The sequence below is a fragment of the Nyctereutes procyonoides genome, unplaced genomic scaffold (assembly GCF_905146905.1).
Source record: "Nyctereutes procyonoides isolate TBG_1078 unplaced genomic scaffold, NYPRO_anot_genome, whole genome shotgun sequence".
Lineage (NCBI taxonomy): Eukaryota > Metazoa > Chordata > Mammalia > Carnivora > Canidae > Nyctereutes > Nyctereutes procyonoides.
This window is the reverse complement of record NW_026575133.1, coordinates 3,145,708-3,171,909: the sequence shown is the minus strand read 5'-3', so window position 1 is coordinate 3,171,909 and position 26,202 is coordinate 3,145,708. Positions and strand designations below refer to the sequence as shown.

At 45.7% G+C, this 26,202-nt stretch overlaps 2 protein-coding genes across 3 annotated transcripts in view; one reads left to right on the top strand and one right to left on the bottom strand.

Annotated features, from left to right (window-relative positions):
* Window positions 1-1,996: 1,996 nt before the first annotated feature.
* On the bottom strand, window positions 1,997-9,000 carry PGAM1 (phosphoglycerate mutase 1). Its single transcript, XM_055346090.1, has 4 exons — window positions 8,740-9,000; window positions 4,944-5,218; window positions 4,220-4,400; window positions 1,997-3,115 (listed from the first exon to the last, which is right to left on the bottom strand). The coding sequence occupies exons 1-4, from the start codon at window positions 8,876-8,878 to the stop codon at window positions 2,946-2,948; spliced, it is 765 nt and encodes a 254-aa protein (XP_055202065.1). The 5' UTR covers window positions 8,879-9,000; the 3' UTR covers window positions 1,997-2,945.
* A 152-nt stretch (window positions 9,001-9,152) lies between these two features.
* Window positions 9,153-26,202, top strand: part of RRP12 (ribosomal RNA processing 12 homolog) — a 43,387-nt gene continuing 26,337 nt past the window's right edge. The window contains exons 1-4 of one of the 2 annotated variants that reach the window (XM_055346084.1): window positions 9,473-9,576; window positions 12,089-12,208; window positions 23,093-23,360; window positions 23,903-24,132. In XM_055346084.1, coding sequence (XP_055202059.1) covers window positions 23,222-23,360; window positions 23,903-24,132 — 369 coding nt within the window. In that variant the 5' untranslated portion in view covers window positions 9,473-9,576; window positions 12,089-12,208; window positions 23,093-23,221. Of the gene's footprint in view, window positions 9,410-9,472; window positions 9,577-12,088; window positions 12,209-23,092; window positions 23,361-23,902; window positions 24,133-26,202 lie in introns of those variants that run through there. The other variant, XM_055346085.1, reaches the window with a different exon arrangement.

Below are 26,202 nucleotides of genomic sequence, written 5' to 3'. Positions count from 1 at the left end.
TAGGCTTGTCTTACTGTAAAACCCAAATTCTTTCTTTTGCACCATGGTGCCTCCTTTTTCCAAGTATTGACTAGAACCTTGGGCATGCAATTAGAGGCTCTCCAAATTGACAATGGCTCATTACTTATGAGTGCTGGTTGGGACATCATTCATTCAATAAATATACATTGAGCAACTACTGTGCCCACCACTTTTCCAGGAAGTAGGAGTTAAAGCAGTGAACATGTAGAACCCTTTCCTTGTAGAGATTACATTCTACTGGGGGAAAGACAGATGATACGTAAATAAAAGTTATAATAAAGTGTCATAAAGAGCATTTGAAACAGCTGGATAATAGCCCTTTCTGATCTACTGCAGAGCAGGTTAGATTTTCTCCATTAACCATTGATACTGGTATTGCAAGTAAATTTATATGCCTGTCTCCCCTACTTGCCTGAGCTTTTAGGGCAGGATTCTGTCTTTGAATCTTCAGTACCTGGTATTGTGACTAAAATATAGCAAAAGCACAATAAAAAAATTTTTTTAATGTTCTCATAGCTGACTGAACAATTGTGCCCAGTGATGTTTAGTGAGTATACATGCTAATCTACAACTGGTTCTAGAGACAAGGAGGATATTGTTTCTGTGCCTTGGAATACTGATTCTCAGTCTGTTAGATTAACTTCAAAATTACCTATGAAGGTTTCCCCCCCACCCCCGATAATTATGACGCACTACCCTAGCTAAGCAGTCTTGAAAAGATAGTGGTTGTTGGCCTTCTAGTGGTATTGGTAAATAATGCTAGCTTTGTTACTTTGCTGCCCTTAAGAGTTCCAGTCAATGATTGAAGACTGCCATAAACTCAAGTGATGTCAGGACACAGAGTAACAGTATTCTAAGCTGATCCAGTCTGACTTGGGTGAAGAGCCTTGATCAAAGAAAATTACAAACCTTTGGTCCAAGATTCAGTATAGGTGAAGTAAACTTAACATCCCACCAACTGTTGGGAGACTTAAATTACTAAGGCTTATCCTAGGGTTACTGTATATTATCAAGTGAAAAACTAAACTCAAGGAACGCCTGGGTGGCTCAGCGGTTTAGCACCTGCCTTCAGCCCAGGATCAAGTCCCACATTGGGCTCCCTGTGCAGAGCCTGCTTCTCCCTCTGCTTGTGTCTCTACCTCTTGCTCTCTGGGTCTCTCATGAATAAAATCTTTAAAAAAAAAAAAAAAACCACACTAAACTTGAGAAGCAAGAGGATTAAAAGTATTTACGTTTTAGAAAAAGGACTTTTAGTTGAACATTTTTCCTCTGGGTTCCAATACTTAGCATATATTTGGCAAGTTTCTACATTTCTTTAAGCCTGTTTCTTCTGTAAATTGGGGAGACCAGCCCTTTCAGAGGTGGTGGAGAGACTGTTTATACAGTGTGCCTCACCCAATGGCTAGCAGAGAAACTTCATGAGCTTCACAGAGGGAGGGCATTACTTCCTCCTACTACAAAGAAAGGCATGAGCTTTCTCTTGCCTCGTAAGCTCTCATGTTCCCATGATCTTTTCAAAGATAAAGGTAAATATGAGCCATGTCTTTTCCCAATTACATATATAATCATTCTTTTAATCATTTTATTAAGTTATGTATAATTTCTGAAGATGAAATATATGTATATACAACTTTCTAACAAAAAGATTCGCTTTTTAAGGTAAATAAGCCTTTACTTTGCTCAAAAGGCATAATGGAGTTTCAAAATGGAGTAGTCAGTAAACGAGCATCACTGAGCAAGAGCTATAGAGACAGTAGGAATAGACTTCAGCCCAGATTTGCCCACCCCCACCTTAGCTCCCCAACCTAAGGTTGAAAACCTAGTAAGATATGCCATTTTGGGACCAGGCTGTATAAAGTGATTGGTTATCCTAAAGCTCTTATTCTGTCATACAAGCACTTGGTAATGAGAGACATTTCAAGTTTACTGTTCAAGCTGACCTCAGATAAGAGGTATCACTATATCACACAGAAGATATTGCACATCACTCCTTTATTATACTGATCTGGAAAAAAGACTTAGTACAGTTATGCTCACAATGAGTACTGGGCCCCAGTGGCAGGGCCAAGCAACTGGAACATGATCAGAAATAGATACAGTTGAAAGACACACTTGGACATGATCAAGAGGCATTTCACTGCCATAAAACATTAAGGCAGGGGAGGGCTTCTAAAACACACAGCAGGATGAACTCCGAGCCTTGGAAGTCAAGGAGTTTATCCCACGTTGGTGTGAGGAATGGCTTATTTTTGGATGATCACATGTGGGAATATTTCAACCGCCACTAGAAACCCCAGATGGGGTTTTGTTTTGTATTTTTAATATATATGTGTGTATATATATATACTTTTTTTTTTTTGTAAAAGTAAATGCAACACATAAAACATTCAGATTGATCCCAATCTTCTGGAGCCAGCTCTTTGGGGTCAGAGGGGAAATAACTGCTTTAATCACCGTGCAGGTTACATTCATCTTCCACTGGAATGACTAGAGCTCACTACACACTGCCCTCACCTGACTACAGGATAGTACAGGACTAGCTCCTGGGAATACACATAAGCTCTCTTGCTTCTCATTGGTTACACCTAGCATGGCTTCTCCCCATCCCCTACTCAAGCAGGTCCTTAGTAATAAAGCAGTAACAAAAACCCCAGAGTTACTAATTCTCTACTCTTGGATACGAGTCTTCTCTCAGCTTGGACTGAGGACCCATGCCCCAGAAGTGCCATTTGACTAGAATATATGAAGGGAGTGGGTGCAAGAAACAAAATGGCTAAACAAAATTAGGAGCCACTGGTCCCCATCTGCAGCTAAAACTTAAGATGCCTACAGATGCGGTCAGTGTGACATGTGCAGGGAAGAAGTGCAGAGGAATGGGATGGGCAGGGAGGGTATCCTCAGGAAAGCAATCTGCCCGCTCGCCTTTACTTTTTGGCCTTGCCCTGGGCAGCCACAGCTTCCATGGCTTTACGCACAGTTTCTTCATCCCCCAGGAACTGCATGGGCTTGATGGGCTTCAAGTTCTTGTCCAATTCATAGACCATGGGAATACCTGTTGGCAGGTTCAGCTCCATGATAGCCTCTTCAGAAAGACCTGAAAATACACACCATGATCAGCCAGCCAAGAAAGACACAAATCCATGTCACCCCTGCAGGAATTAAAACAAGACAACCTTTCTGATATTTGTAGTAACAGTAATGACCTGTATTACAGGTCAATCACCCAAAGAATGCCTCCAATACTTATTCCTCAGCCACTGAAAAGCAAGATAAAAATACCACAGATCTCTCTCCCAAAGTGGGGTTTGGAAACCCACAGCGAACCAGGCCCATACACATTTCAAATGTCCTATGTAGTAGTCCATCCAGCCTACCAAAAAATCAGCATACCTGTGCCTCTAGGCCTTCAGGTGAAACAATTTAAGGTGCAAATTGACATTCATGTGTGAAGTACCAGGTTGTGATTTTTTTTTTTTAATTTTTATTTATTTATTCATGAGAGAAGCAGAGACACAGGGAGAGGGAGAAGCAGGCTCCATGCAGGGAACCTGACGGGACTCAATCCCGGGTCTCCAGGATCATGCCCTGGGCTGAAGGTGGCGCTAAACCACTGAGCCACCCAGGCTGCCCCCCAGGTTGTGATTAAGGAGGATTTTTATCAGTAGTTTCAACAGGCAGTCCTAGCCTAAAGGTAAGCATCTCAAACTATAATGTGTACGTGAATTATGTGGGTAACAGATATAGCTTATGCATTAGGTCTGAAGGAGGACCTGAAGCTTTGCATATCAGAACAAGCACCCAACAGGTCTATGATGCTTTGAGGAAATATGGGTAGAGGGCAGCCCCGGTGGTGCAGCGGTTAACCACCGCTTGCAGCCCAGGGCGTGATCCTGGGACCCTCGATCAAGTCCCCTGTCGGGCTCTCTGTATGATGCCTGCTTCTCCCTCTGCCTGTGTCTCTGCCCCACCCCCCCCCCGTCTCTATGAATAAATAAATAAATAAATAAATAAATAAAATCTTTTAAAAAAAAAGAAAAGAAATATAGGTAGAGAGTGACTAGGAGTCAATCTAGACTACCTCCAAGGCTATCAATGTCTAGCCTTTTCCTGAAGGTCTCCTTTGCATGAAATAAGTCCCTGATTAGTGGCAATTTTGCTGTATCCTTCCTTGAGGATTCCCCTGAAAAAATGTACATACCCTCCAGATGCTTGACAATGCCCCGAAGGCTATTGCCATGGGCTGCAATCAGTACTCGCTTCCCCTCCTTGATCTGGGGAACTATTTCTTCATTCCAAAAGGGCAGAGCTCTGGCAATGGTATCCTTCAGACTCTCACAGGAGGGTAGCTGATCTTCAGTGAGGTCTGCATACCGGCGATCCTAAACAACAAAAAAATCCATACTCACCAATTAATAGCAGTTGCATCTGTCCTACCCACTCCTCATCCCCTGAGGGGTCAAAGTGATGGATGAAAGTCTCTCACAAGGGCAAAGAATGGAGCTGAGCATTTGGCAAAGGGGATAATTACTATCTTGCTGCTCTTCCTACCACCATTACCCACTACTGGGAAGATAAATCATTCAAAAGAAACTAAGAAAAGAAAAAAAAAAAGCACAAGGCTCTTCCCAATTCACTTAATCTTGCACTTGGTTTAGGAAAGCCCAACAACTATGGATGGATTTTATAAAGGTCATCAGTGGAGATATAAAAAAGGAGATATATTCTTAGATAAAGAACTATCAACTAAATCTTTTAACAAGTGAAGGTCATTCCTTGGAAAAGAGGAATTACAATTAACACTATCATTATAAGCTCAATGGGACTAGGCAGATACTAATAAAAAGCTAACAAGGAGCGCGGCCAGGGTTCTAATCCACGGTCCTAGGTGGAGTGAACCAAACCCCCATTTTGTCCATACATACCTTACTGATATTGCTGTAGAAGGGATGGTCAGGTTCCATTGGAGGTGGTGGAACATCATAGGAACGCCTCCAGATCTTTACCTGTGCCTCACCATGCTTGGCAGCAGTTTCTGCTTTATTGAGGCCAGTCAGACCCCCATAGTGCCGCTCATTGAGGCGCCAAGTCCTCACTACTGGCAGCCACATTTGGTCAATGGCATCCAGCACTGTCCAGAGAGTCCGAATTGCTCTCTTCTGCACTGAGGTGAAGCAGATATCAAACTCATAGCCAGCATCTGGGAATCATAAGTTCAAAGTGGTAAGTTAATCAGGTCCACTCTGGAATCAGAATTTTCTCACATATACGTTTAACTAGTCTGTATACTCTAGCAGGAAAGATTATTGCACCTTCATGGAAGGTAAAACTTGTTGATTTATGTTCTAGTTGACAACAATAACTTATCTAACCCAAGACCTAAACATATTGTCAAGTAGCTAATCTGTGCCATCTGTGCTGCTTATCCTAAATCCCAGAATGCTGTGAGCTTAAGCCCATTTTAAGAACTTATTTCTGCTTCATTTCTTTCAAGAAAAGGATGCTTTTAAAAACTTGAAATCTCTTAATAGCCAATATTTACAGAGGGCTTACAATCTGTAAATACACCGGACAGTTCTGTTTTGTCTTTATAACAGTCCTTACAACCCATTCTAGAGGAGTTAAGCAAATCATCTAAGGTCACAGCTTATACATGAGAGATTAAAACCCAGGCTGTATGATCCCCAAAAATCCAATTCATAACTACCGTTTCTAGCTCCTGCCATACTTTCCTAACCCCTAAGGATCTGGATGTTTATATTTTAGTTAAAACAGTCACTTCTGACCAATAATTACTAATATATTTCAGTCCTGACTTGTCTAGGGGAAATAGATTTTAAATTCCCAACAATCAGGACACACAGCAAGAGCTCTTAGAGGATGCTGATTAAAACATCAGTTGCCTGAAATTGTATTTTCACTATGGAGTGGAGATCACACCACAATCTCTTAATCCAGTTTCTTTCTGCTATAGTCAAGTGCCAGCCTGTACCTACTTAGGTCAACTGCCGGACTAAGTTTAAGAGAAACCACTCTGGATAAAGAGCAGAAAGAGCAAATGCTGTGCACGGATTCATTTATAAATGAATCCTCCATACACAGTAGTTATTTACTAAGGGGTGGTAATCAAGAGTTATGTTGCCCCAACCAACAATTCGTCTTCATATTTCATGACAGATTATTCCCCCTCCCACTTTAATATGGAGATGGCCCTTTCTTTATGTATTGTTTTCCTCCATGAGGCTACAAGCCCCTCTTTGAAATTCGGCACAAACCTTCCTGGGTATTGCCTCATATTGAGGTTGCCAACAGTAATTAATGCAATGTGAAGTGAATTCTCCTGCCAGTCATTCAACTGAGAATGAGACCAATAAGAACTATGCTGATGGGGGAAGGGACAATTAATCACCAGAAAACCCATCACTACAGTATCCACAGAGGAAAAGATGACAAATCTTATCACTGAGCCTCAAGACAAATCCTACTAGACTCTATTACCATCTCCTCCCTAACTCAGAGGAGGAATGGCTCCCTCCCCAATAAAAGGCTGAGTCACTGGGAAGCAACCATCCAAAGTGCAAGCCTCATCTCCCATGCTGAAAAGCTACTGGCTGTTTCATTGCAAGTATTTCCACTTGCAATGGAGGTCCTCCCGCTGGATGTACAAATAGGTTCCCAAGGAGAAAACTAGTTCCCCTTGGGACTCTTAACCAGAGAACTCTAAGGCCTCTTCTGTTAACTTGCCCATTAAATAAAAGCATAGGCTAGGACACTCCCAGGGGTGGGGTCTATGATGTGGTGTGGACCTCATCCTCCCCCAGAGAGAAGATGGCATGGGGAAACAGTTCTCACTAGCTTCTTCCTGAAATAATTCAAGAGTTTATAAACCTTACTATGATTTGCGCTTATTAAGAGGGGCACCTGGGTGGCTCAGTTGGGCGTCTGCCTTCCTCTTAGCGCACAATCCTTTATCCTTGGGGGTAAAGCCCCAAGTTGGGCTCCCTGCTCAGCAGGGGAGTCTGCTTCTCCCTCTGTCCCTACTTATGTGCTTCTCTCACTGTCTCCCTCAAATAACATCTTTAAAAAAAAAAAAAAAAAGCTCTGAAGAATCTAATGTATTTATTTTAGGTTTCTTACATTATTCATAATGGTCTTCACCATTCATATTTCTGCTTTTAGTCTTTTTTAATAAAATCATTTGTGATGTCCATAACAGATACTAAGATTTTAAATGAGATTTTTCTAACTAATGCTACCAACATTTACTTTAAAATAGGGGGGCTGGCTTAGTCACAAAAGCATGTGATTCTTTACCTCAGGGTCTGACTGAGCCCCACTGTGGGTGTAGAGATTACTAAAATTAAACTTTAAAACACCTGAAATAGGCTCTGTTAAGGTTTGACCATTTCATCGGTGTTTTAGGGTACAGCTGCAATTATCTTTGTCCTGGGCTAGTCCTCAGCAAACCACCACAGACCCATACAGTTCTTCCTGCCAGACAGGAGAGAAAATGGCCTCCTTCACCAGCACTTTCCCTTTCCCAGCCTCTCCTAATGTAAGTCACACCAGGCCATCCCAAAGCACTCATGCACACAGCCAGCAGGATTACATTTCCCACACTTTCCAAAACTTTGCTTCATTTCAAAGGATCTACAGTGAAGGCAAGAAGCTAGAGTAACATGAGGTCAAATGCCTCTTCCACATCAGGTATCAATGACCCTTTTAAATGGCTGCTTCTATGTGCAGAGGTTAGAAGGCAGCAGCGCGGGATCTGCCCTAATCATCAATGGAAGCAGCTCCTCAGACCGGAGAAATTCTCCAAGTTGCTGGCAGCTGAGAATGCCTCCTTATAAAACATTCCAGAACCACAGAGAGCTACCCCCCAAAGCGAGGCACGCCTGGGTAAGGCGAGTTTATCTCACTGCCACCACTTCCACCTTTGCCCAGCTTCTACCTGTTACTCAACCCACAACTGAAGCAAGCGGGATGGACTAGGAATAAAAAGATACGACCTTGAACGAGTCATCTGTAACAATTCTCATTGATAACCATAAAGAGGGACAGAAAGGAGGGGGATAAAATCTACTTTATGGAATCGTGCACAGGATCAACTCAAATCCTTCCTCCTTTCCTTCCTTCATTCATTCATTCATTCGCTCAATCACACTTGTAGATGCATTTTGGACAAAGGATTTGGGGGATGCTGAATAGCAAAGGCCTACGTAAGTACGTGGGTTTCTGAGGCCCGTAGGGCCCCCCGGCGCCGTGTTACTCCCCCACAGCCAGAGAAAAGCGTGTGGCCTGACGCTTCGCAAGGATCCGCTGCCGCCTCTTGAAAAGGCTCGGTTAGGGCTGCTGGAGACACCGGGCATCCAACGTAATAACCCGTCCCCGAATTACTACATCCTCAGACTAGAAAATGGAAGGATTTCCCAAGGTGGTGTCGTGGAGAACGCTGTGCGTTCCGGGGCGACGGCTCCCCGGTCCTCTTCCCGGCGCGGCCCCTCGCTCCACCGGATGACCTTGAGCAAGTCGACCCTCCCACCCCCCGCCCATTTTGTCAATTGCAAAATAAATTGCCCGGGAGTTGAAACCCAAGGTCGCCCCCCTCCGGGAGGGCGCGGGGGCGAGCCCGGCGGCCCCCACCAGCGGCGCCCGCCACCGAGCGGCGCCCGCCGGGGCCTCCGCAGCCCCCACCCACAAGCCCGGCCCGCTCCGCACCTCGCAGCGCCTGCCCGCCGCGCTTCGCCTCCTCGTGCCCCGCCGGGCTCAGGTCGGCGTCGTACCAGCCGCTGAAGCGGTTCTCCAGGTTCCAAGTGCTCTCTCCGTGCCGGATCAGCACCAGCTTGTACGCGGCCATGGCGGCGGCTCGGCGTGCGATGCGGACCGGGGCTAGCCGAGATTCCGGAGTCCCTGCCCGGCCCCAGCCGCGCCTGCGCGGTCGCACCCCGCCGCCCGGCTCCCGCGCACTCGCTCGCCCAAATCTTTCCACTCGCTCGGGGCCGCCCTCCGCCCGCCGGGTGTGCGCATGCGCCCGGGGACCGCGCTGCGGCCGCCGGGGGGAGGGGCGCGCTCGAGGGCGCCAGGGCGCATGCGGTCTCGGCCGGCGGCCGCTCGTCGGCCGCGGCGGTCACGGAGCGCACGTAAGCGCCCGGAGGCGGCGGGGCTTGAGTCGTGCCCGCCGTGGCGTCCGAGAGCCGCCGCGCCGCCCCGGTGCCGCAGTTATTCACAGGCCATTTGCGTAATACAGTGGCCTTTATCCTTTGAACCGCGCTTAGCTGAGCCAGGTTACTTTTGCGTCCGAACGCGGAGTTCGGTTCACACGCCTGCGTTCCAGTCTTCACTCTTCGTTGTATCTTCGGGCAGCCCCTTAGCGTCGCCAGCCTCGTTGGTGAGTGGCCATAGTAAATACAGCCGGTGCCCAGCTACCTGCACGGTGCTCAGTCAGTAGCCGTGGACTGTGCACCAGACCAGGAGTCAGTCTGAAGGCCCGGGCCAAAGATGGGTTGAACGTGTTTCTGCCCTTCATAGCAAATGGAGTGCAAGTGAGACCCACAGGTAAACAGCTAACAATGAACTGTGCTGTGTGCTGTATTTAACAGATTCTAGAAGCTAAACACATGCTCTCAAAAAAAAAAAAACAAACAAACAATGTTCCACCCAGTGTTAAAAGTTTCTTACAAACATTAACTCATTTGATCTTCATATCCTCATAATGATCTTATGAGGCAGGTATTATAGTTCCTTTTTTACTCATGAGGAAAAGACGGATGAAGTAAACTGCCCAAGGTTATAGGACTCAGGATGCAAGCCGAGGCTGTCTCCCAAATCCCTGTGTGCTCAGGATCAGGGACATATGGGATCCCTGGGTGGCGCAGCGGTTTGGTGCCTGCCTTTGGCCCAGGGCGCGATCCTGGAGACCCGGGATCGAATCCCATGTTGGGCTCCCGGTGCATGGAGCCTGCTTCTCCCTCTGCCTGTGTCTCTGCCTCTCTCTCTCTCTCTCTGTCTCTGTGACTATCATAAATAAATAAAAAAAAAATTAAAAAAAAAAAAAAGGATCAGGGACATAAATTGTCCGAATCCATAGTTTGGAAGTGGAAGAGAAACCAAGACTCAAACCCAGGCAGTTCAAGGGCCTAGGGTGCCCTCTAACCACAACACTCCTGCCCCCCTCCTCTGCAGCTGGGAGAAAATGGAATTCAATGACCAGAGAGATGACCAGTGAAGGTCCAGCACTAAAAGCCACACCTAGAGCTTACAGAATCCTAGGGCCACAAGGGGAGAACTACCTAGGAAGACCTCCTGTTCAAGCTCCCAGCATGGCCCACGTGGGGATCCTTGAAAGACTGTCTTTGGAGGTTCTCCCTCTACTTGTTCCTAATGTTTGGTCATCCCAACCCTGACACCCAGGCTCTCTCAGGGAGAGCTTTTACAGACTTAACCTTGGCTCCTCAGATTGTACTTTTTGTCTCTCTGCCTTGGCCCTAATCCATGCTTGCGGTCATAGCTCCTGCCATGTCCCTTTCTCCTTACCCTGCTCCCTGCTTCAAGATTTCTGTGCTCCTGTCTAGTTGAGGTCTCACATTTATGCAATAAGTAGGAGGTATAAATGGGAAGAAACCTGAGTTCAAATATGACTCTGTTTCTGATTACCCATGAGACCTAAGATGGGTCACTTAACTTCTCATCCTCATTTTCCCCATCTGTAAACCGTGTTATAATCATATTCATAGCCACCTAAAATGATGTGAGGAATAAGTGAGATGATGCATGGGAAGCATTCAGCACTGTGCCTAGCAAATAGTCAAGATAATAACAATAAATACATTGCTAACAATAATCTTATTAGCAGTGTGATCAAGAAAGCAAAAAGATTTAATGAAGGGCACCACTTCGAAATGTATGAGTCTGGGGGACCATGGACAGATTCCCTTCTAGCAGGGTGCCTGGTAGGGGATGCCTTACACACCGGGATTGGAATAGGTGGGTAACTAGGATACTTTGGGGCAGGGGGCCAAAGGCATCTGTACCACCAGCCTTGGGAAAGAATCTGGGAATCCTATTTTATTCCTTTACTAACCCCCTCTGCCTCCAGAAGGCATCTCTCATTTCCTTGGAATTCTGGGGAACTCTGATAACTTTATTCACCTCACTTATAGGATATCTTCCTTAGGGCCACCTGGGTGGCCTAGCGGTTGAGCACCTTCCTTTGGCTCAGGTCATGATCCTGGAGTCCTGCGATGGAGTCCCACATCGGGCTCCCTGCATGGAGTCTGCTTCTCTCTCTGCCTATGTCCCTGCCTCTCTGTGTCTCTCATGAATAAATAAATAAAATCTCTAAAAATATATATATCAGGGCAGCCTGTGTGGCTCAGCAGTTTAGCACCACTTTCAGCTGGGAGCATGATCCTGGAGGCCCAGGATCCAGTCCCGTGTCAGGCTCCCTGTGTGGAGCCTGCATCTCCTTCTGCCTGTGTCCCTGCCTCTCTCTCTCTCTATCTCATGAATAAATAAATAAAATCTTTAAAAATATATATATCTTCCTTAAATCATCGGAAGCTCTTTAAGGTAGACATCAGATCAACTCAACTAGAAACTCCTTGAGGACAGGCACGTCACCTTAACTTTTTTTTTTTTTTTTACTATCTTATACACATCTCCACACACATGCAGTTACCATGATGCCTTTGCCCTTGGTAGACTCTGAGTGTCCCTGAGTGTCAGGGCTGGGAGAGACCTGCAACTCCCCACTTCCTACTACCCCCACCTCCTGTTACCCCCAGTTCACACGTAACAGAGGAGGAAAGTGAAGTGAACCAGTCAATAAGAGCAGGAGATGAGCAGGGGGCCAGATTCATCAGTGAGAAATCACAGGTGATCCACGGGGAAGGGCCTCAAAGTAGGGGCTTGCAGTGTCAGGAAGGGAGTTAGAAACCTGGAGAGATCCGGAGAGGAGGAGAGCAGGAGAGTAGGAGAGCAGGAGGATGGGGAGCACTGTGGGAAGACCTTGAAGGCTTGCTTTGCTTTGTGGGAAGACCTTGAAGGCTTGCTTTGCTTTGCTTTGCAGCCTGAAGCCAGAATTCTGTGCAGAGATGTGGGTTCACTCAGCTACAGTCATAGCATCACAAATCTGGGAAGAAGCTTAGAGCCTCTCAAACCAAGGAGATTTCTCAAATGTCAGTGAAAGGTAAGGATAAATCAGCGGGGTTTGCCCTCAACTGCTTTTTTTTTTCATCTTAATTGTTATCTCTACTGAACACATAACGAAGACATTTGTCATGGTTGATTCCTGGGCCCTTCTAAAGAACTGCGTGGATATAGGAGGGAATTCATACATCTTGAGAACAAAGGAGGAGTGCAGGGCTGATTGCCGCTGGGGTCCAACTCTAGGAGCAACCTGAGCAACCTGAGGGACCTACCTCACAGCTCGCAACCCTGTCACTGCCCTGTAGGGAACAACTGTAGCCAAATAAGTCCCTCTTCCTGCCTGGAGAGTGGGGAGGAGGATCTGTGCTCCAGACTCTTCTTAGCTGTCACCTCCTGGGCCAGGCACAGTCATTAATGACAAGCCTTGATCTCCACCTGAGGCCTCCAGCCAGCCTCAAAACCCCAAACTCTTCGGGCAGATAGGTTCCCCTGCAACACAGTTCTTTAATTCCCCAGACCTAAGGAAATTCTCGGGATGGTAGCAACTTTCAACCAAGCAGCTTGTTGGTCAAGCTGTTACAAAAACTCAGATAAGGATAATCAGTGGGCACAGCCCTATTACCCTCTACTGCTCCTTAAAACAATAAAGGCCTCTCTCAGTCTTCCTGCCCCATTTATTTTTTCCACAGAAATGCAACTCCATTATCAAGCACCAAACATTCAGAGGACCCAATTTATTTTATTTTTTAAAAGATTTTAAGGCGGGGGGTTGGGGTGACTGGGTGACAGGCACTGAGGGGGTCACTTGATGGGATGAGCACTGGGTGATATGCTATATGTTGGCAAATTGAACTCCAATTAAAAAAAAAAAAAAAAAGACTTTAGGGCAGCCCAGGTGGCTCAGCAGTTTAGCGCCACCTTCAGCCCAGGGCGTGATCCTGGAGTCCTGGGATCGAGTCCCTCCTTGGGCTCCCTGTGTGGAGCCTGCTTCTCCCTCTGCCTGTGTCTCTGCCTCTGTGTTTATTCGCAAGAAACACAAAGAGAGAGAGGCAGAGACACAGGCAAAGGGAGAAGCAGGCTCCCTACGGGGAGCCCAACATGGGACTTGATCCCAGGACTCTGGGATCACGCCCTGAACCAAAGGCAGATACTCAACCACTGAGCCACCCAGCTGCTCCAAGAAGGACCTAATTTTGAATGGAAGTGAGGCAGACCAAGTTCTCTGCAAGGTGGAAGAGGGGCAGCTGTCATCTGGCCCACAAGGACACCTGGCAGGACACTCCAGGTCCTTACCTGTGGAACATCTTATGAATTCATGGCCTGCTGTGCAGACATCCAGCTCAGCTGCTGTCTGAGGAAGACAGGATTTCTATCTCCGAGAGAGAGTGAGCCCAGGTGATCCTAGCTAGTGCCCTGGGACTCTGGGCTTGTAAGAAAGGAAGAGTGCTTCAAGGAGGCCTGAAAGTCCTGTCCAACCCTCTGTAGCTGCCATCTGAGGATAAACAGCAGGAACTAGTGTGGCTGGAATAGACAACAGCACTGCTGTGGACTTGTGGGTTCCTACAACTCCCCTGACCACCCCCTTCCTTTTCTGTCCTCAAAACCCAGCCTTGGGGGAATGCCTGCATGGCTCCATGGTTGAGTGTTTGCCTTTGGCTCAGGGCATGATCCCCTGGGATAGAGTCCTGCATCAAGCTCCCCACAAGAAGCCTGCTTCTCCCTCTGCCGATGTCTCTGCTTCTTTCTCTATGTCTCTTATGAATAAATAAATAAATAAATAAAATAAAAAATAAAAAGAACCACTGGAGGGGGGGGGCCTCTGCCTGGAGGCCCTGCATGTCATAACTACAATGATAAAACTGCTCAAATCGGGGCAATAGGCAAATCTTTTTGACCCTTCTACTTTCTTTCACCTAGAACCATTTTCCTAGCCTGTTTCTTTGGGTTAATTTCTGGGACGCCTGAGTGGCTCAGCAGTTGAGCATCTGCCTTCAGATCAGGGCGTGATTCTGGAGCCCTCGGATCGATTCCCACATGGGGCTCCCTGCATGGAGCTTTCTTTTTCCTCTTCCTGTGGCTCTGCCTCTCTGTGTCTCTCATGAATAAATAAATAAAATCTTAAAAAAAAATTCTAAGTACAAGACAGACACTTTGTTATTTGTGAATAGTTCATATTAAGTTTAGTGAATGATGAGAGACTAGTGGGATGAGTTAGTATAGCATCTCTGAGAAGCAGTTGCCCAGACAGGATTTGCATGAAATGTGTTAGGGGAAATGCCTGAGACAGGAAATGACAGAGTTGTGACCCAAGTGAAGGAAGGAGAGGAAGACAGGGTGGGTGGAAGCATCTGGACTGCTGTATGTTTCTGAGGAAGTTCAGTAAGACTGTTGAGGAATCCTGGAGCCAAGACCCCTCCAAGCCAGGCTTTGCCTCTGTATCCTTGACGCAGGAATATTAAGTCATGGTTTGGCAGCTTGTGGGCAGCATGGCCTCTGTCTGAATGCTGTGAAGAGTGACACAGCTGGGCCCCTGGGTCCACCAGCTGTATGAGATCTGAGGGATGTATGATCATGGCCGTGCATGTACATTCAATACGTATGTCAGAGATGTTTTTATGTCTGTACTTGGTGACTACTTACTAACTGACTGAGGAAAGTTATCAAAGGTACCTGTCAGCCAACAGCAAGGTGGTCAACCAGGTTTCCAATATGCCTGCTAAGGATTTTGCTAGGGGTAGAGCAGGGGAGCTGGTGGCTGTCATATTTCTGACGGCAGTAGAGGAAATGCCTATCTCCTGGAGGTGATAGCAGGAGTCAGCTCAGGGTTGTCTGGCCTAAGAAATGTGGACAAGAAAGAGCAACAATCAGAAACTCACATGAGTTTTTTAAGTAGTTAAACATGGTGTTACCCTGTGAAGCAGTGATTTCATTCCTAGGTGTATATTCAAGAGAAATAAAAGCAAACATTCACACAAAAACTCATACACAAATGTTTATAAAAGCATTATTCACAAAAGCCCAAATGACAACCTAAGTGTCCATCAGCTGGTGAATGGATATACGACATGCAATACATCCATGCCGTGGAATATTCAGCCATAAAAAGGAATGAAGCGTTGATGTGTGCTGCCTGTATGAACCTTGAAAATAGTATGCTAAGTGAAAGAAGTCAGGCACAAAAGGTAACATAATATGTGATTCCATTGCTATGAAATGTCCAGAAGAGATAAGCGATAGAGATTGAAAGTAGATTTGTGCTTGCCTAGAGCTGGGAGATGGGGGGCCACATAGAATTTCTCTGTGAGGTGATGAAATGTTCTAAAATTGGCTGTGGTGACGGTTACACATATCCATGAAGTGAACTAAAACATTAAATTGTGCAATTTAAATGCGTGAAGTAGATGGTATGTGAATTATATGTCAATAAAGCTGCTTTAAAAAATCCATGAGAGGGACGCCTGGGTGGCTCAGTGGTTGACCGTCTGCCTTTGGCTCAGGTCGTGATCCCAGGGTTCTGAGATCCAGTCCTGAATCAGACTCCCTGCAGGAGACCTGCTTCTCCCTCTGCCTGTCTCTGTGTCTCTCATGAATAAATAAAATCTTTTATAAAAACAGAAAGAAACAAAAAACTTGGAGGTCTGGCCTTAGGACCCAAACCCTATCTTTAGGTGCCTCACGTCTCCTTCCAGACAAATGGCAGGGAGTCAGGCACCTAGGCCCCATCTGTGACTTCTTAGGTGACCCTAAGGGGGGGCAGTCCCCTCTTTGAGTAAGAACATATCTGCTATGCCCAGATTTCAGTCCTCTTCACAGTTTTGGGTCCTCTTTAGTACACCAGGCCATTCGCTCATCCCCTCAGACTTAGTCTAGGAAGCAAGCTCTTCTTCAAAGCTCTTCTTTGGCCAAATGCCCCAGAAGCTGAGGGACATGCAGCCTTCTGTGACAGTGACATGCCAGGCATGGGGCTAAACCTTTTGTGGGCATGATCTTATTTTAACCTCAGGATGGCAGCCCCATTTTCAGGTGAGAAACTCTGGCTTGCAGAGTTCAGCCATCTGCCCCCAGTCATACCTGGGATGTGGCTCCAAAGACAGTCTTGCCTATGTCTGTAGCCTGGGCTTTGACACAGCTCCAGCAGTTAGGACAATGCTCGAAGCATCTGTGACTCCACCACCTGGGTCGTGATAGGTTGCCGGGGATGACAAAACCCTCCTCCCTCTCCCAGAACTTGAGCCCTACGTTAAACAACCAAAACATCTGCTTCCTCTTGGTTTGGGGGAAGAGGCAAAGCCTCAACTTCCCTTTCCTCCTGCCCAGTGTCATAACACATAACAGCCCTATCGATGTAAATAAAAATGGCCTTTCTGTTGGCCTTGGGCTCAGTGCTTTGGGGGCAGCAGCCCTGTTCCCTCCACACGAGCTTCAGAATTTTGAGAGCAGTGGTTGCAGATGGAGCTCCTAGGTTAAGGGTCAGATCTCTTGACTTTTGCCCATCGACCAGCTGTGTGACCTTGGGAATGTCACTGAAGCCCTGGGAATCACCTTCCCACATTTGTGAAATGAGGACACTGCTCTGTCCTCCTCAGTTAGATAATAGGTTAGAAAGTGTTTTGGGGGATCCCAGGGTGAAGCAGCGGTTTGGCCGCTGCCTTTGGCTCAGGGCGCGATCCTGGAGACCGAGGATCGAATCCCACTTCGGGCTCCCGGTGCATGGAGCCTGCTTCTCCCTCTGCCTATGTCTCTGCCTCTCTCTCTGTGACTATCATAAATTAAAAAAAAAAAAAAAAAGAAAGTGTTTTGGAACTCAAGAAGAGCTTTTTCTTTTCTTTAAAGATTTTATTTATTTATTCATAGACACAGAGAGAGAGAGGCAGATACACAGGCAGAGGGAGAAGCAGGCTCCGTGCAGGGAACCCGATGTGGGACTCAATCCCGGGTCTCCAGGTTCACACCCCAGCCTGCAGGGCAAACCGCTGCGCCACCAGGGCTGCCCAAGAAGAGCTTTTTGAATAATAATAATTAGTTCATGTTTATTGCCTTCTCACTAAGTGCCAGGCAGTGCACTAAGCACTTTACAAGTATTATCTTATTTAGTTCTCATGTACCCTATGGGTAAGCATTCTTAGTCCCATTTTACAGCTGAGGATAACAGACCTACAGAGTGAGGTGACTTGCTCAAGGTCAGACAGCAAGTGATAGTAGTTGGAGTCTAACGCAGACGGTCCTGCAAATGTGAAATTAATTGAGCAGAAAAAGAGACCCTGAGGTCTACAGGACCAATCCTACAAATGTGAAATTAATTGGCCATAATTGTATGGATTATCATAGAGAAAGCTAATTCTTCTGGATAGAAGACGTTGCTGGAATTCGGGGACAGCAAAGTTGCTCCCTAGTTGTGCAGAGTGGAAGAAAGTATGCTCAAGTCATTTGGATGCCTCGAGTCCTCCTGACACCATCTTCTGAAGGAGGCCAGCCCACTTCCAGACAGGTGGTTCATCCGGAGGCTGTACCCAGTTGTGATTTAGCAGACTCGGTTTGCAGGCCAGCAGGTGTCTGCTGTCCAGGCAAAGGATGGGAAGGCTGCCACTAGCCTGGCCCTCTTCATCTCCCTATCTGATTTGCAAAATCCCAGCCACTGGATGATACTGCCGCCTCTAAGGTTTCAGCTTTAACTGGCTGCTTGCAGAGCCCCCTCTGGTGGCAGAAGTTCACCACCACACCCTTCACAGGGTACTGCTAACATTTTTGGAGTTGTACATATTTTGATACACACACTTTCATATTGAATCCTCACAGTAGCTCAGTGGGTTCAGTATTATTATCACCACTTTACAAACTATGAAACGGACACTCGGAGAGGTTAAATCCCTGCCCAGTGTCATACAGGAAAGCAGTCCAGACTCTAATCAATACTTTCTATGTCTTCTCTCAGTGAATGTTCCCACATCTAGACCTCAGGTCATGAGCACCAGGTTGCTTACAACAGTTTCCAAACTCGGCTTCCTCTTCCTCCTCAGGCCACCCGTTCCCTTTTCTCAGCCTTACTGCCCAGATCGCAGCCTGTGTCCCAGAAGTGGGCTCTGTCAGAAGTGGTGCATTGACTCTCAGGGCTGGGGGTACAGGGTCCAGAGTCCGCACTGAGTTATCTTCCCTACAATGACACTTCCTCACACTAACAGTCTTTGTGCTCTCTCTGCTCTGCATGTCAGGGACACTTTCTATTTTTAGTAAACCAATGTAATATATAACATATATTATACATGTATACATATGTGTGTATACATATGTGTTATATATAATAACATATACAAAAGGCAAAGGGGCACACAAATTATAAGTGCATAGCTAATGAATTATCACACAGTGAAGACATCCATGTAAATTCACTTCTGATAAAAAAAATTAAGAATATTACCACACCCCTTGTGCCCACTCTCAGTTACTACCACCATGGCAACTGTTATCCTGACTTCTAATACCGTATGTAGAGTAGCAAAGTCTGGTTGTGAACTTCTAAGTGGGATCATGCAAAATGTTATTTTTTTGTGTCTGGGGTCTTTTGCTCAACTTAGATCATACATGCTATTGCATGTAGCAGTAGTTTCCTTGTTCTCTAACTGTATAGTTGAATATTATTTCATTATATCAGTATTCTATAATCTATCCATTCTGTTGGTGATGGACATTTAGGTCATTTCCAGTATTTGGCTATTATGAACACTATCATATATGTCTTTTATGCATATAAGGATAGATCTGTTGAGTATACATTCAGAAGTGAATCTCTGGATTATAGAGAAGGCATATATTAAGTTTTACTAGATGCTACCACACAAAAGTGGGTTTATCAGTCGATATTCCCTCCAGTTGCATATGTAGCCAGTGGCTCCACATCCTCACCAACACTTAGTATTGCTAGTCTTTCTAATTTTAGTGATTCTGGTGGGTGTATAATAGTATTTCGTTATGATTTTAATTTGCATTTCTCTGTTGATTAATGAGATTGAGCATCTTTCCATATGTTAATTGGCCATTTGGATATCCACTTTGGTGAAGTGCCTGTTCATGTCTCTTGCCCATTCTTATTAGATTGTCTACCTCATTCTTTTTTTTTAAGATTTTATTTATTTATTCATGAGAGACACAGAGAGAGTGAGAGGCAGAGACACAGGCAGAGGGAGAAGCAGGCTCCATGCAGGGAGCCCGACGTGAGACTCGATCCCAGGTCTCCAGGATCACGCCCTAGGCTGAAGGCGGCACTAAACCACTGAGCCACCGGGGCTGCCCTGTCTACCTCATTCTTATAATTTGTAGGATTTCTTTCTATATTCCACCATACTTGTCTGTCAGTTTTATGTATTGCAAATATCTCCTCTCACTCTGGCTTGCCTCTTAGTGCTCCCTATGGTGTCTTTTCGTGAGCAGAATTTCTTTTTTTTTAAGACTATTTATTCATAAGACACACACAAGAGAGAGGCAGAGACATAGGCAGAGGGAGAAGCAGGCTCCATGCAGGGAGCCCAATGTGGGACTCAATCCCGGGTCTCCAGGATTATGCCCTGAGCCAAAGGGAGGTGCTCAACCCCTGAGCCACCCAGGCATCCATGTGAGCAGAATTTCTTGCATTTAATGTATTCCAGTTTATCAATCTTTTCCTTTATGGTTACTTCTTTCCATGTTTCCCTGAATAAACTACTGTGCTGTGGAAACTTGTGCAAATTACTTCATCTTTCTGGACTTGACAAAACAAATTGGTTCAGATATTCTAATGAAAAGTTGGCTTACAGACGAAACTTGTTTTTAAAAGGAGAAGACCTGGGACCTCTGGGTGGCTCAGTTGGTTAAACGTCCAACTCTTGATTTTGGCTCAGATCATGATTTCAGGGTTGTGAGATCAAGCCCTGTGTTAGACTCTGCACTGGGTATGTAGCCTGCTTAAGATTCTCTCTCTTCATTTCCCTCTGTCCCTTCTCCCCTCTATAAAAAAAGTAAATAAAAAATAAAAGGAGAAGACCTAACAAAAGGTTGCTAACTCCTTATTTTGGCAAATAATAGTGGGGTTCTCTTTTTTGGGGGGTGGAATCTTCCATTTAGTCTCACTGTTGCTTTGTAAAAGAAAGGGTATTTGAATATCAGCATCACTAGACTGTGGTTGTTTTACTACAGAGCAGTAAAAGTATTGACCCTGACTGGGTGTCACCTGTGGTCTGGATGACCCCTCAGGTGCCTACTTCTAGCACCAACACTACAGTTTCATGAATTTCATCTCAGCCTTCCTTTCACTCCCCATCTCTAGCTTTTTGGTTCTTGGACCAAAATTCACTTTTTGATACTTTTTTTTTAAAGATTTTATTTAAAAAAAGATTTTGTCTATTCATGACACACACACACACACACACACACACACACACACACACACACAGGCAGAGACATAGGCAGAGGGAGAAGCAGGCTCCATGCAGGGAGCCCAATGCAGGACTCGATCCTGGGACTCCAGGATCACACCCTGGGCCAATGGCAGTTGCCCAACTGCTGAATTATCCAGGCGTCCCACTTTTTGGTACTTCTTAACTCCCTCAGAAATGTATGTTTTGAGCTTTGTGTTTCTATCTGTGGAGTAAAGGGTATCTCAGTTTGTCTAAGTAAAGACTAATTACAGTTTTTGGTATTTATATTTATCCTTGAATTTCTATAATTTGTGCCCCTGTTTTAGTCTTCTTTCCTCCACAACACACATATACTCATTGATTCAACAGTAATTTGTTGTGCCTACAGTACTTGCCAGGTACTTTTCCAAGTCTTGGGAAGGGAAGTCACAAAGGCAACATCCCTGTCTTCATGGAATGTATATGGTGGATCTATGTTTTTCACAAGCTTCACAGAGATCAACCAGTTGTGAGAAACATCTGTGCAAAAGGATATTTAAGAATAAAAGGTATCTTTAGTCTGTTCAGGCTGCTATACCAAAATAACATAGGCTTGGTAGTTTATAAACAACAGAAATTTATTTCTTAAAGTTCTGGAGGCTGGAAGTCCAAGATCAGGGTGCCAGCATGGTTTGGGTGAGGGCCCACTTCTTGGTTTATAGCTAGCTCTTTCTTGGGGTGTCTTCACATGATGGAAGGGACTAGGGATCTCTCAAATTGTTTTTATAAGACACCAATTCCTTAGATGATGGTTTCACCCTCGTGACTTAAATATTTACCAAAGGCCCCATCTCCTAACACCATCATATTTGGGACTTAGGATTTCAACATAGGGAGTTTTCAGGGATAAAACATTCAGACTATAGCAAGGGGAAAAATTCACATATCAAGTGAAAGAAGCAGTATACAAAAAAGGGTTTTTTAGTATACAAAAATTTTGTTGACTTCTAGTTCATTTGGAAATTTGACTTACTGTAGTGTCTTTTTCAGTAGGAGCTAAAAAAATGTTAAACAAATATGTTAAACCCTAATCGGCCAAGACTCACCAGGGGGAATACTGGTCTGGCTCAGTCAGTAGAGCATGCAACTCTTAATCTCAGGGTTGTGAGTTCAAATCCCATGCTGGGTGTGGAGCCTACTTAACAAAACAACTCACCAGGATCTACCCATAGTTTGACAAATCAGGTTTGTTGATTTGAAGTGGAGGATGAAATTCCAGAGGAATCTTGGAATGCTGCACCCCAAAACAGGGGAGAGAGATATCTTTTTAAAGTTTGGGTTCATAAATAAATAAATAAATAAATAAATAAATAAAGTTTGGGTTCCAGCTAAACAATTTTGGGGAGGGTCGAAGGGGAGTGGAGATCAAATCAGGATGACTGCTGGTTCTGATGTGGGATTAGAAGAGATTATCGAGAAGGACTGAGTGCTGCCATGAGGGAGGGTGGTTTACCAACTGGGTGCCCCCAGTACTAAATGAAAATAAGTAGGGATACCTGGGTGGCTCAACGGTTGAGTGTCTGCATTTGGCTCAGGGCATGATCCCGGTGTCCTGGGATCAAGTCCTGCATTGGGCTCCCTGTGGGTAGACTGCTTCTCCCTCTGTCTGTGTCTCTGCCTCTTTCTCTGTGTCTCTCATGAATAAATGAAAAGAAAGAGAAAGAAAGAAAGAAAGAAAGAAAGAAAGAAAGAAAGAAAGAAAGAAAGAAAGAAAGAAAGAAAGAAAAAGAAAGAAGGAAAGAAATAAGCAGGGGGCGCCTGGATGGCACATTCGGTTGAGCCTCCGCCTCTTGGTTTTGGCTCAGGTTGTGATCTCAGGGTCCTGAGATCGAGCTCCACGCTCAGCATGAAGTCGGCTTGAGATGCTCGCTCTCTCCCTCCCCTTCTGCCCCTCCCACTCGCGGACGCACAGGCACTCTCTCTCGCTCAAATAAATAAGTAAATCTGAAAAAAATTGTTTCAGATGAGTGGCTCAGTGGTTGAGCGACCGCCTCCGCTCAGGGCGTGATCCTGGGGTCCTGGGATAATCCCCCCCCCCCCCCGCCCCGCAATGGGCTCCCCGCAGGGAGTCTTCTTCCCTTTCTGCCTATGTCTCTGCCTCTCTGTATCTCATGAATAAATAAAATCTTAAAACAAAACAAAACAAAAAAGAAAAAGAAAAGAAGCAGAGTTTAGAGCATCATGGGCTGCTTTTTTCTCGTTTCAGGACAAACTCCTCGAGGTTTCACTCTTTCAAGTCTGGCCAGGTTTTGACTCTTTCAAATAAATTCGTTTCCAAGCTTTACTTTCGAAATTAGATGTTAAAAAGTAATATAAATATACGTGTGATCGTCTTTTAACCTGCAAAGTAATTCTAGTTTTATAAGGCTAAGAACCCACTGCTGTGGCCAGGGGAGGACAAGCCCTAGCGACTCCCTAGCAACCAACCCGCTCGGAACCGCTCGAGGATCCGGAGCCTAGAGGAAACGCAAAACCGGATGTTGACTATTTTGCCATAGAAACGGACGCGAATCCGGAAGTTACGTCAGAGAAAGAGGACGTGAAGCCGTCGCGGGTCCACGTGGGTTCTGCGCGTGTTTCCAGGTTCCGGTGGCTGGTGCTGTAAGCTGAGTAGTGGCTTCGTCGAGATGGGTCGCTCGGGAAAGTTGCCCTCGGGTGTCTCGGCCAAGTTGAAACGCTGGAAGAAAGGCCACAGCAGCGACAGCAACCCTGCCATCTGCCGCCACCGCCAGGCCGCTCGCAGCCGCTTCTTCAGCCGGCCCTCAGGTTAGCGGGGTGGAGACCGACGAGCCGGCCGGGGTCTGACGAGCTGGGCCTCCCTGGAGGCTCCGGGCCCGGGCGTTGGACCTCTCTTCTCCTAGGACGTCGCACGTGGAGCCTGCTGTTAAAGACTCACCCTTCCCTTTTGACAGATGGGGAAATTGAGTCCACAGTAGGGAAATGGATGCCACGGCTCTGGATGCCACGGCTGTCAGAGTTGGGACTTGGCTATAATCAACTCTGGGGGACTCTTTACAAGGTGTTTTCACCGGCATTTACTTCCCAAACCCCTGCGTGCAGCCCCCACGCCGGCCCCCTCCCGCACCGAATCCGTCGGGACCCGGAACCAGACACTTTGACCCGGAGGGTGCCCTGTATGCGTTTGCTGAGTTCTAGGCTTCTAGTGGGCTGATGAGGCAGGCCAGGTCCAGAATTCCGCCTCTCAGGTTGGGGGCCTGTACGTGACTAGTGTTTGTCCTGCGGGTGGATCCTGGCCAAAAGGAAGTTGGGGTAGAAGCGAGGGCCTCACCTGTGCCTCCTGTTTTCAGGAAAAAGTGACCTGACAGTTGATGCGGTGAAGTTGCATAATGAGCTGCAGTCAGGGTCCTTGCGTCTGGGCAAAAGGGAAGCCCCGGAGACGGCCATGGAAGAAGAGGTGGCCCCCGCTCTCACGGAGAAGTCCAGCGGCACCTTCCTGAGCGGCCTCTCCGACTGCACAAATGTCACCTTCAGCAAAGTGCAACGCTTCTGGGAGTCCAACTCGGCTGCCCACAAGGAGGTAGGGGGATGATCATGAGGACTTGGGATAGTGAGGAGGAGCCAAACTCCGGCTTTTTGTTTTCTTCCAATGCTGGCTCACTGCTGCCCTGGTCAGCTAGTATTTTTGGATGATGTGTCATCTCTCCTGCCCCTTGTTTTCCTACTTGCTAGCTCTCCTAGGGCAGGTTCCACTTTCTGCTTTTTTTCTAATGACATCTCCCCTACTCACGTATAAAGCCCTTCGGGTTACAAATACTTTACAAATATTTATCTCATTAAATGTAGATAATGCAGGACTTTTTACAAATAATATTTTCTTTTTTAAAAATATTTTATTTACTTATTCATGAGAGACACACGGGGGGGGGGGGGGGGCAGAGACACAGGCAGAGGGAGAAGCAGGCTCCATGCAAGAAGCCCAAAGTGGGACTTGATCCTGGGTCTCCAGGGTCACACCCTGGACCGAAGGAGGCTCTAAACTGCTGAGCCACCCAGACTACCCTAAACTTACTATATCTAAATATTGTTATTCCAACCTACAATCAATATAAAATGAGATTTTTTTTTAATTTTTATTTATTTATGATAGTCACACACACAGAGAGAGAGAGGCAGAGACATAGGCAGAGGGAGAAGCAGGCTCCGTGCACCGGGAGCCCGACGTGGGATTCGATCCCGGGTCTCCAGGATCGCGCCCTGGGCCAAAGGCAGGCGCTAAACCGCTGCGCCACCCAGGGATCCCTAAAATGAGATGATTTGCATTGTTTTTAATCATATTATGTCTTCAAAATCTGGAATGTGTGTTACCTTTACACCGCTATTTGGATGCTAACTCTGAAAGTATTTGATTTGGTCATAAAATTTGTAATTGCAAAAGTAGGTTCATGTTTTCAAGTTGTTCTAAATCTGTGTTTCATAAAACTTATAGTCACAAAAATAGATTCATATATCTAAATTGTTTTTTATTTTATTTTATTATTTTTTAAAAGATTTTATTTATTCATGAGAGACACAGAGAGAGAGAGGCAGAGACACAGGCAGAGAGAGAAGCAGGCTCCTGCAAGGAGCCCGATGGGGGACTCTATCCCAGGACCGGGATCACAACCTGAGCCAAACGCAGGTCAACCACTGAGCCACCCAGGTGCTCCTGTAAATTGTTTTAAATCTATGTTTTCGAGGTGCCTGGTTGGCTCAGTCATTTAAGCATCTGACTCTTGATTTTGATTCGGGTCATGATCTCAAGGTAGTGGGATTGAGCCCCAAGTCCAGCTCTGCATTTAGTGGAGAGTCTGCTTGGGGTTTTCTCTCTCCTCCTCCCTCTGCCGCTCCCCACCACTCATGTGCACGCAAAAGGCACGTGCGCACTCTCTCTCTCTCAAATCTTTTTTTTTTTCAAATAAATAAATAAATCTTAAAAAAACAAACCTATGTTTTCCAATAACTAGATCAAGTATTCATTTTTTTAAAAAAAGATTTTGTTTAGGGGTGCCTGGGTGACTCAGTGGGTTAAGCCTTTGCCTCAGTCTCAGGTCATGATCCTAGGTCCTGGGATCACATCCCACCGTAGGAGCTTGTTTCTCTCTCTGCCCCTTCTTCTTCCTCTGCTTGCTCACTGTCTCACTGTCTCTCTCTCTCTCAGTTAAATGAATAAAATCTTTATTTTTATTTTCTTTTAACGATTCTATTTGAGAGAGAGCATCTGTGCAAACGCACGCAGGTGAAGGGAGGGGAGGGGCAGGAGAGGGAGAAGCTTAACCAACTGAGCCACACAGATGCCCTTCAAGTATTCATTTTTAAATTTAAAATTTATAAATTTAAGAAAATAATAAAAATTAAAAAATAAAATTTATACATCAAAGATTCAGTTCTTCAGTCACACTAGCCATGTTCTAAGTGCTCATTAGCCTCTTAGGAACATTACTATTCTAGATTATTTTGTTTAGCTTTACAGATAATATTTTATATGCAGTGTTCTGTACTTTTCCCCCCACTGAATAGTAGTTCTAAATTAATATAGCATTGTTCCTCATTCTTTTCAATAGTCCTGTTGTATTTGATTCAATCATTACTTATTATGTAGTAATAGTAC